This window comes from Ursus maritimus (assembly GCF_017311325.1).
Source record: "Ursus maritimus isolate PB19 chromosome X unlocalized genomic scaffold, ASM1731132v1 scaffold_X1, whole genome shotgun sequence".
In the NCBI taxonomy this organism is placed as follows: domain Eukaryota; kingdom Metazoa; phylum Chordata; class Mammalia; order Carnivora; family Ursidae; genus Ursus; species Ursus maritimus.
The window spans coordinates 46,297,915-46,309,068 of NW_024423319.1; the positions used below are offsets into that span (position 1 = coordinate 46,297,915).

Genomic DNA, 11,154 nt, shown 5'->3' on the forward strand with positions numbered 1-11,154 from the left:
ATGAGCACATTTACTGAGGGAATGATAGGAGATGGTTTTTTTGGACTTCCCTCCATTTTTCTCTTTAGTACTCTGTTAAAAGTCTAATAAGAGAAAGAAAACAGCCAGTCACTGCAAGTGAAGCTAAGCACCAGGTTTCCTGTCCTTCCCAGATCACTCCCAGTTGGGAGGGTGTTGGCCCATACACCTAAGGGGGTGTAGACTGCACCCCTCCAGACACCTGCCCTCTGCCCTGGCCTCATACTTTCAATTAGTCTTGCTCTTTTCCCTCTCCCCTTCATATAAGGAATACTAACCACAGGATCCAAAGGCTTCTTCACAGGGATTTTCCAGTAACATCTCTTCTGTGTCCCATTTCTCCAGTTTTTTCTTTGCCCTGGGTTCTGAAGTTATAGAAATGAAAAATGGATTTCAGTTTTGAACAGAGATTTAGGGGTAGTTCCTGACATCTAGAAAAACACTTCTTCTGCTCTTCTACCAGATTTCTTCCACTCAGCTCTCATCCTCACCCCTTGTCCCCAGAGCACTACCTCTCTTCTCCTCAGTGGCCCTGGCCCAGGCTAGGCCCCTCTGTATAGGTATAACAACCCAAGGCTCTGGGGTGGCCTGAAGGGCTAGATCCCTTGGAGAGTGGAGGTGACATATTATTGACAGTTGGCCATCATAGACAACAGGGTCCCAAGGAGCATTGAGAAGGAGTGGCCATTAACAACAGGGGGCCTTCAAGGTCTCATAGCTTTTTTAAAAAATGCCTTTGTTGTATTGGGAGAGATTGTATATGCTTTTTATAAAAACTAGAATTTCCCAAAACCAAACATCCAAAGAAAGTCACCTAGGCCTTTTACTTCTCAAAATCACCTAGTGTCTCACCCCTAGAGAAAACCACTGCTGTTTGGATGATTTCCCTTCAGATATTCTGCACATGTATACACATCTTGCTGAACATGCTAGACCCTGATTTACCATTTTTCTCTAACAAAATGTCAGGCTGTGGAAAACTTTCCATGTAGTAAATATAAGTCAACATTATCCCTTTTAATGTCTGCATAGTATTCCATTGTATGAATGCACCATTATTTATTTAGCCACTCCCCATTATTAGTCCTTTAGCTTGTTTCCAACTTTTAGCTGTTTTACACAATATTGGGTTTCCACATTTTTAAAGTGGAATGTGTGTGTGTGTGTGTGTGTGTGTGTGTAATTTATTCATAATGAGAGAAGAGAGACAGCTAAACTTCTCACCATAAAGATTGTACCAATTTGTACTTCCACCACTGGAAATCATAACCTTTAAGATAGCCTGATAGCTGTGCAAACAAAGATCTTGTGTCAGCCAGTGCTGGAGTGCTGGGGCATCATACTGGGCTAACCAGAGGGTAGTCCCCAAGCACTCTCCCTGTACTTCACCTGCTTCTTCTAACCACCAGCCACAGTATGAGAAAAGAGTTTCAGACTCAAAACAGGAATACTCTTTTATAAATTGTGAGAGAAGGCCTGTATATCTTTTCTGACTAAACCACTGGTCCAGCATTACCTTCAAAAAGATCATCATCGACAAGTGGAGCTGGGGGTTGCAAGTCATCACTTTGATTGTAGCAAAGCTCAGTAGTGTTCCGAGTTCTATTTCTGCCAGAACATTCACCTTCCTCCATGGGTTCATCTAAAGCAAATGTTACTGATATGTTCTTTTTAGGCCTTAATCTTAAACCTTCTTTCTGTACAGCAAGAAGATGGAGGAAAAAAGTCAGTTGGTGCTCTGACAGTTCAGGGATTGGTCCCTGGGGCAGTAACACTTAGAGAGCCACTTACCTGTAGAATTGGCTTTAGGGGCCTAGCTTCCACTGAGCGTTGTCCTAGATGCTGTCTTTTTTCTTTGGACATTCCCATCCTGGTAGCAAAGCTGGGAGAGAGAGGAAAGACAAAGCAATACTGAAAACAGACACACTTCAGGCTCCTTAATTGAATGTAGCTATTACCCCATCCCTGCCATATGCCTTTGGACATTGAAAGGGATGACAGAGCAAGAGGACATTTAGGTTTTTTATTCCTCAAAACCTTAATCAACTCCTGTTTTCTTCTCCTTTTTCTCCTTCTTTTCCATATTTCCTGTTTTTTTCTCATCTTTCCTAATTATTGGGAGGAACAGAGAACTGAAAGCAGAGAATGTAGGGTAGCTTTAAGACTTTTCGCCATAGAATGTTTCCAATCAGCTTCTTAAGGGGTTCATGTTCCTCTTCTCCTCTGTGTGGCACACCAGGCAACAGAAACCCTGTTTCAGAGAAGCTCTAATACCGATAGGTTGGCTTTACCTTTCTACACCTCATCCCACTAACATGAGGGAGAGGGTAGAGCTAACAATGTCGGAATGTTCCTGGTCGTTGCCCTAGCCCCATTTGGGCCAACTGATCTTGAGACACTTGCTCAGCACCGCACAGAATCCAAACACTACCCAGACCTCCCTGCGTATGTTGAAGGTTGACTCCTGCGTCTGTTCTTATTAGTACCCCTAATAGAGGCAGCTCAGTACCTGTCTGATGAGCATCTTTCCCCAGAGCCTCTGGTGCCCTTGGAGGTTGGGATGCTCGAGGTGAGTGGCTGTTGGCGAGTACACAGCTCTTCATATTTATCCCCAATGGCAGCTAATAGCCAGCGTAGACCTTCAATGATGGGCTGATGGTTCCTTCTTTGGAGGTTTTTGATGGCTGAACAGGGTTCCTGTGACAAAAAGAGAAGAGAAGACTCTAACCCAAGGGACTGGAATCCCTGAGGCCCAAAGTCCCAATTATTCTCAGCCAAGAGCAGAGGTACACTTAAGCTCTGCTATGCCTAGAGAGGCTCTTAGACTTCCTAGGAGACACTCAGCACTCACTCCTGAGAAGGTAAATAAGAGACAAAAGTTAAGGTCCTTTAAAAAAAGTAATTGTGGTGTAATGTCCTGGATGTGTGACCTTGGGCAAGTCACTCATAGCCTCTGCACCTTAGCTTTCTTATCCATAGAATGAGGATATTGAAACTTCTTAATTGTACAGAGCTATTTTGAAGGCCTAATGAGAAAACAGATGTGAAAGTGTTATAAGAATGTGTTATTTACTGTCAGCATTGAGTCAGAAATTATCACTGTAGATGTTGCCTGTGGGGGAGAGGCTTTGCCTGATACCCAGCAGATGGGTCTGATTATGGAATGGGCCGAGGGATGCATCAGCTGGGCTCAAGACGGTGAGGGAGGGAAGGAAGGGGGTTTGATACTTACCACTCGGCACAGGGACTTGTTCTCATTCGCTAGCCTTTCTAGGAGTAGATATTCAATAATATCACAAGGTAGGAGTGCGTCCTTCTTGTCTTGTTTGTTTGCCAGGCTAGAGCAGGGCATAGGAGAGAGGAAGGGAAGAGAAGAGGAGGGGTAAAACAGAAATAGAGGCCAAGGGCAAGCAAAGAAGGGAATGAGGAGGAGAACCGATCAATTCTAGTACAACTACTACATATCCAGGAACTAGCTTTAAAAACATAACCAATGGGATGAGGCAGAAATGTTTCTAGCCAACTCTCAGTGGAGGAAAGAAGAGCACAGATAATTTGAGTTCAAGATAATCCCCAGACCTTGTTTCTCACTTACTCTACACTATGCCATCAAACTTGAATTAGAATTGCTAACCAGGATACAAACAGATTTGGAGTTTTTACACACTCTCCCAACCTCTGTTCAGGCTTGAGTTGGGGGTACTAACAAGGAATGAAGAAAGCAAAAAGTGGGGGAAGGGTGAGGATTGATGGGCCATCAGAATTATCACCCTGGAATGAATGCTAATTACATAACTCTTGCGTAGTTGGCAAAAGGAGGAGTCCATTGGCATCACTTATACAAAAAAGGGGTTGTTTTCTGCCACCTTCTCAGGGTCAGAGTCTGAAGCCAGAAAAGAAGCAAATTCGGGAAGGTAGTTTTCGGGAAGAGTTGAGGGAAGGGGGTAGAAGATCCAGATATTACTGTCCATTTCCCTGTGATGCTTGCTTTCAGAATTACCTTTCTACAGCTAGGTAACATGTTCCCCCATGGCAGTATGTGCTAGAAAGTGGCTTTTGAAAACTGCCCCCAGAGGACTGGCCCACTTCCCCTCACTGAGCTGAAGGGAAGAGGAGGTCAAGCTGGGTGTGACAAAGGGACCACCCTTCCTCTGCCTAATTCTCTTCTGAGGGTACATGGGAAGGAAAAATGGGGCACAAAAGCAGAGTCTTACAGTAGGATAGGTTTCCCTGCCACTCTTTTATCAGACAGGAGATGTGTCAAGATGATCTTCACTTCCTGCATGCGTCCTGAGTCACTGGAATCCAGGACAAAAACAAGTCCGTGTGCCTGTGCGTAGTAGTTCGGCCAATTTTCTCGGCCCTTCATGTCTCCATTCAGGTCATAGATGGAAACTTCGTACTCATCCAGCAAGAGTGTAGTCAATTCAGATTTCATACAATTGTCCATCCTAGTGGGAAGTACTATGCATAGGGGAAGAGAGGAGAAGAAACCACAAAGCCGGGGAATAGAGTTAGAATTTGTTAAACAATGATCTGAACCTTGACCAGAGCCTGCCCTGAGGAAGCCAACGGAGGCGTCTTGCCATCCTGCTCACACTCACGGATTCTTCTTCCTCAACCAGCACTTTGTCATGCTACCGTTTCCTGGCTCAGTAACTTTCCTTGAGTGCCCACTGCTCCCAGGATAGAATACTGACTCCTTTGCCTCCCAACCTGCCAGACCTGACTGGTGTCCACAGAGCTCCTGGTACACACCCAGTTTCTTCCTCCCTCTGCTCCTTGGCTCGTGTTCCTCCCATACCACAAGAATGCCATGCTCTGTCTTGCCCTGGGCCTTCACAAGATGCTATTCCCACTGCTTAGAACACTCTTGCACTACTCTCTGTTTGCTTAATGCTTTTTAAAAAATATATCAATCTAGGGGCGCCTGGGTGGCACAGCGGTTAAGCATCTGCCTTCGGCTCAGGGCGTGATCCTGGCGTTATGGGATCGAGCCCCACATCAGGCTCCTCCGCTGAGAGCCTGCTTCTTCCTCTCCCACTCCCCCTGCTTGTGTTCCCTCTCTCGCTGGCTGTCTCTCTCTCTGTCAAATAAATAAATAAAATCTTTAAAAATATATATATATCAATCTAGATCTTGTTTCCTCTAGGAAGTTTTCCCCAACTCACACGACCATCCCCCAGTCTGGACAAGGTGCCTTTCTTCTGGGCTTACCACTCACAGCACATATTAGTGTTATAAATTCTATGATTTTGTTACCTGAGTTATAAACTTCAACAGGACAGGAACCCTTTCAGTTCTGTTCACCATTGTATTCGTGATGCTGAGCACAGAAGCTGGCACACAGCGGGCATAACGAATATTTGTTGAATGAATTTTGATGAATGAATGAATGAATGAATGAATGAATGAATGAACAAGAGGACCTTTTCTCCCACCCTTTCTTCAAGGCCCAGCTCAAGTACCACTTTTTTTTTAGGAAGCCTCTCTGACCTGTCAAGTTCTCATTTCTCTCTCTCTTGTTGAGCACGTGGTCTAGTGAATTGGTTCTTAACCTCATTCTGTGCGTGTCCTGTCTTCCCAACTAAAATGTAAGCTCTGTCAGGGAGGGGCTCTGCATTACCTTACATATAGCAGGTGTTCAATGAATGTTTATGGTGCCTATTACTGTGGATGGAAGTATGAAGTCCTCTTCCTCATATCTCCTCCAAGAAACCATTCCAAACTCAGATACATTTACCATTTCAAGGCTATGGCTAGAGCATAGAATCCCATAGAGCATTCCATACCTCTTTCGGCTCCCATAGAAATGCAGTTCAAAATGACAGTTTTATACACATTTCAGTCTTTTGAACTGACAGTCCTAGCCTGGCTCTCTCCCCACATTAGTAGTAAAATGATTTTATAGATTCTCTACACTCATACCTGGGAGTTTTAACACCAGAATCAGTAGCTACTTATTTACCTATAGTCTTAGATCTACCTATGACATTTTCCATGGGATTGCCAGAATGAGTCATTCAGCTGAAATGTTAGTAAGATGCTTTCAAATCTTTGGAAATGTGTGATTATACACATATTTACATGTATATGTGTGTATGTGTATTATCATTACATTTTAATGTGATCTTATAACTCCTGTTTTCATGTTAGTCAGTGATCTTTTTAATTATAGTTTTCAGTAACATAGAGTTTTCAGTCACAACTTTGATGTGATATTTGCTATGTTTGTATTAGACTACTTAAAAATAGTGAGTGAATAGGTTGAAACTCCAAAGGTAATTTTTAAATCTTGCTTCCTGCATCCAGGCAAGCTTTATATATTTTTCCCTGTCAGAGCAAAACATTTTCCCTAGTTTTTTTTTTCTTTAATTTGAAACCTTACCAGTCCCTTCAATAATGCAATCTATTGTTGGTGAAACTTAGAAGTCATGAGAAGTTGTTTCCTGATAATTTACATTTCTCTTACTTCTGCTATTAATTTATAGCAGAAATTTATCATTTACCCGGAGGACAGGTACTGAGTCTAATTTATCTCTCCATCCCCAGCAGAGTGTTTCATAAAGCGCAGTCTAGGGACTCTCTGATTCAGAGGTACATAGAGGTGATTGTTTAAGTTCTACTTTATACCAAATGAATCAGAACCTCTATGTTTGGGACCCAAGCAGTCATATGTTTAACAAACTCCTATAAGTAAGGGAGGCAAGCTATTGCATTTTGGGTACAGAGCAACCTACTAAATTGACTCTGGTTGTCTTGCATGGACAAAGATGGCCTGAGACAGTCTTTGGAATGTGACATCAGCGGCACTTTGCTTCTTGACCATTCAAAACTATTCTTTGAATGAAGTCACAACCATACACCTATTGGTTTATGAATCAACCCCAAGTTAGTCACCAAGCACAAGGCAAGTTATGCAGTAACACATTAAATAGACTACAGGTTCCTTTCTCTAGGAATTAGAATGAAAAGCAGGCACTGTTCTCACAGGCAAAATAGCACATGGCTAATTGCAGATGAATGCTTCCCAAAGCTGGCTGGCCATCAGAAACACCTGGGGAGTTTTTAAAAGATAGATTCCCAGGCCCCACCCAGAGTGGATGGGAATCTAGGGGTGGGGCTGAGTTGGGGCTCTAAAAATTATCCCCACTTTCATCAGGAATCTTGTGATTTATCTTGGCTCCTTGATTTTCCTGCTACTCCTTACCTCGTTACCTTTTCTGCCTATCAGAGAACTGGGAGAGGCAGGGAGTCAAGTTTGCTGCCTATAAGGGGAATGGACGGGGGTTGGAGAAGTTGTAAAGAGGCAGTATGTTGCCTGAGGAGAATGGGGGAGAACATTCATTCCACGAATATTTATTGAGTACCTGCCTGAGGGTACTAAAAGTACAGAGACTAAAGATACAGAGCTGGAAAGATCTATTAGTTCTCAAGAGGCTCACAGTCTAGAGGATGGACTTGCTATTGTACAATGATGTTGTGATAAGTGCAAGATAGAGGGAGGCACAGATTAGAGTGGGAGCTGAGGAAGGAGGCGCCGGGGATTAGGGATGGCCCAGGTTGAGCTGGGGTCAAGCTTAGACTTGTGTCTCAGGGTATTTGATTAAGCAGTTAGGTAATGAAGTGGATGAATTGCTAGGTAGTGAGACATCATGTACAGAGTGTGGGCATGTGAACTAGAACGGTATGATCACAGAGGAATGGCAAATAATTTGTTTTGACTTTATCAGGGGACATATTCAGAGAGCATGGGAAAATGAAGCTGGAGGAGAAGTCAAGGACCAAATCATGGAGGACCTTGTGTGCTGCTGAGGAACTTAAATTTTGTTTTGATAATAAAGGGGAGGCTTTGATTTTGAGCAGGGAAGTGCCATGACCAGATTTTTGCATTAGATCCTTCAGGCAACTGTGTGGATTGAATACTGGGGTGTCAACTAGAGATGGCAAGATCAGCCAGCAGGCAGTCACCGTAGTTCGAGGAAATTGATGCAGGCTTCAAGTAAACAAGTGGTGGAGGGGTCAGGTGAACCCTTTCCTGTACTTTGCTGAGGGCCTAGGTTATGTAGAGCTCAGCCATATCATCATACCCCTTCTTTTATTTTATAAACGTCAATGGAGGGCATCCTGCGCTGGGCTCCCTGATTGGCTGGCCAGCAGTTAGATGGGTCTTTGCAACTAGAATAGTAGCTCCCTGAAATTCTGTGTAACTGTTGCTTGAAATGTCAAGGTATTAAACTGGAGATCTGGTATTAAGCTTGCAGGTCTCTGAACTGACAACATTTCTCAGGCTCCAACCTTCTATATTCACTGTCACGAAGAGTTTCATGTTATTAAACTTCTTCATCATCCCACACTTGTCTCTCTTATCTAGACCAAATTCCACTTTAATTGAATTCTGAAACTAGACACTGTTTGAAACATGCTATCCTTTATAATTGACTGCAGTACTTTACATAGTTTGAGCTCATTCATACTGACACTATGAGAGGACCTTCAATTAGGATGTCTTGTAAAGGGAGAGGTGACAGACATTACATAAACAGGCTGATACCCAAGGAGAGGAGTGTGTGTGTGTGTGTGTGTGTGTGTGTGTTGGGAAGTGTTTATCTTCAAAAGAGGGAAACTGAGGGCCATGGAGTAAGGCTAGGAAGAAAGGAATGATTATTTCTTTGGTCCCTGGGGCCCATAGGAGACCTAAACTAATATCTAATACTCTTAATTCCTTACATCTTTGGAAAGCCTCCACAAGAACAGTTTTGCCCGAGTTGTCCAATCCAATGATAATGATGGTCACATTCCTGGAAATAGAAAAGAAAAATGACCCAAAGCCTTAAAAAGCACTGTTAGTTCTTAGGATAAACAATTCTATTCTTCGTTGATGTTTGAGGCTCTGCCTTCAGGGCAGGAGTCCCAATGCATGTACCATAAAAAGCACAGCCAAGGTGGTAGAAAGTGGTATTGGAACCTCTTCCTAAAGCCTCCAAGGAAACATCTCTTCCCTGATTTACTTGCTTTGTAGAACTGGCCATCCTCCCCTAACCTTGCCTCCAATCTTGCAGACGTTGCTTAATCACTTTCCCTCACAATATATATCATGAAGACTTGTCCCTTGAGGGACTTTGGGCAGATACATTGGAGGAAATGGTGGAATATATCTAGAGAAATAATTGCAATATTACCTTCGCGTCTGTTCAGTTGTCTTTAGCCGAGACCAGCAGGAGGTCAGCAGCCGGAACATGATTCAGCTTGGTTCTTTAATATTAAAGGAAACAAATAAATGAAAAATCAGCCCCATTATTAACACTGAACCTTAATCAGCTTAGGACAACACAGGTGCTGATAAACAAAGTCTGAAGTCAGAAATCCATAACTTCATGCTATCCAACCTTGTCTATAAATGCCATAGAGGGAAAAACTAGTTATTCTCAACTCCACTGAAAGGTACCTGCAAAGTGGGGGAATTTCTTATTAAAGCCCCACCGTGGGCATGGTAACATCAGGTGTGGCCTGTTCCTTCAGCCATAGTTCATCCCTGTTGGGAATATCTTCATTCAATCCTGGGTGGGGGTGGGGCGTGCAGCAAAACCTTGGAGAAGAACCAGATTAGATTTTAAGAAGGACCTATTGGGAGACCTAAGTAACAACTATCCACTGGGCTTGGTTCTCTCATTGCTTCTGCTTCAAAAATGTGTGCACTGGTGACCCACTGTCATAGATTTCATACGATTTCTAGAACTGTAAGGGACCTTAGAGATCACCTAGTCTAATAGATTTCAAATATCAGTCCAGGTGCCCCACTCTCAAAGATTCTAGGGAACTGCATAAGCTCCCCAGGGGATTTCAAAATGCAGCCATCTTTGGAAGTGATCACCTAAGTAAAAAGGGCAATTTAGACAATTGCTTCAAGGTTTATCCATGTTGTAGCATGTATTAGTGTTTTGTTCATTTTCTGGTTGAGTAATATTCCATTGTGTGGATATACCACAGTTTGCTTATCCATTCACCAGTTGATGGACATTTGAACTCTTTCTACTTTTTGGCTCATCTGAATAATTGTGCTATAAATATTTGCATACAAGTTTCTGTATGGACATGTGTTTTCAGTTCTTTGGGGCATATACCTAGAAATGTAATTGCTGGGTCATATGATAACTCTATGTTTAACCTTTTGAGGAAGTGCCAGACTGTTTTCCAAAGTGGCTGCAGCATTTTAAACTCCCACCAGCAGTGCAAGAGTGTTCCAATTTCTCCACATCCTCACCAACACTTGTTGTCTTTTTGTTTGTAGCTATCCTAGTGGGTGTGAAGTGGTATCTCATTGTGGTTTTGATTTACATTTTCCTAGTGACTAATTATATTGGAGACCGGAGCTGGGGAAGTTCCAATTAGGTTAGCAAAGCACTTCAACTGATACTTCAGATGGGCTTTGCCTAGCTACCTCATGAGCACAGTGCATGTCCAGCTTATCAATGGATAATGTAACAAGGTTCTGCAGAGTCATTACCTATTTCGGAGAATTGCCATTCCCAAATAGAGACTCACAGTTCATAGAATTACTTAGAGTATAGTTTATTCCCTAGGAAAATCATTTAGCTCCCTGTAAGGACCTCCTGGAGAATGGCTATGGCGTATCCCCGATGAAAGGGAAACGTTACATATGGCCTGTGATCAAATCCAGCCTTATTCCTGCTTTGCTCCTGAAGCTGATGAGACCTGGAGCCTGAATCACCAGAGCCTAGTTGTCTGGGTTCCACATTCGCCATCTCCGTTTGAGATGAGGCCAGTGGCAGCTTCATGTCTATTTCCTGATAACTGGCAGAGTTTCCTAGCTTGATCTTGGGCTCTCTGTTAGTTCCACCAAGAAAAGTCAAACTGACATCACACAAGTTTTTCCTCAAGAACTCACTCTAAAGAAGGATAAATAGGATAACTGAGGAGGAAAACAATTGGAGTAGGGATTACTGGTCCTTTCTTTTATCTCCAATGTCTCTCCTAGGTATCCTGAGATGAAATCGCCTAAATTAAGCCTTCAGATCTCTTTTCTATAAAATGGAGATAATGATATATTTTGCTTACCTTGAGGTGGTTAATTATTTATCTGATTAGAAGTTGGTTCTTTGTGGATGAAAGACA

At 42.9% G+C, this 11,154-nt stretch overlaps 1 protein-coding gene across 1 annotated transcript; it reads right to left on the bottom strand.

The window, feature by feature from the left end:
- Positions 1-291: 291 nt before the first annotated feature.
- On the bottom strand, positions 292-9,423 carry ARL13A (ADP ribosylation factor like GTPase 13A). Its single transcript, XM_008701719.1, has 8 exons — positions 9,201-9,423; positions 8,749-8,819; positions 4,233-4,482; positions 3,251-3,356; positions 2,528-2,715; positions 1,810-1,900; positions 1,535-1,715; positions 292-383 (listed from the first exon to the last, which is right to left on the bottom strand). Exons 1-8 carry the CDS (start codon positions 9,257-9,259, stop codon positions 292-294), a joined length of 1,038 nt encoding a protein of 345 aa, XP_008699941.1. The 5' UTR covers positions 9,260-9,423.
- Between the last annotated feature and the right edge of the window lie 1,731 nt (positions 9,424-11,154).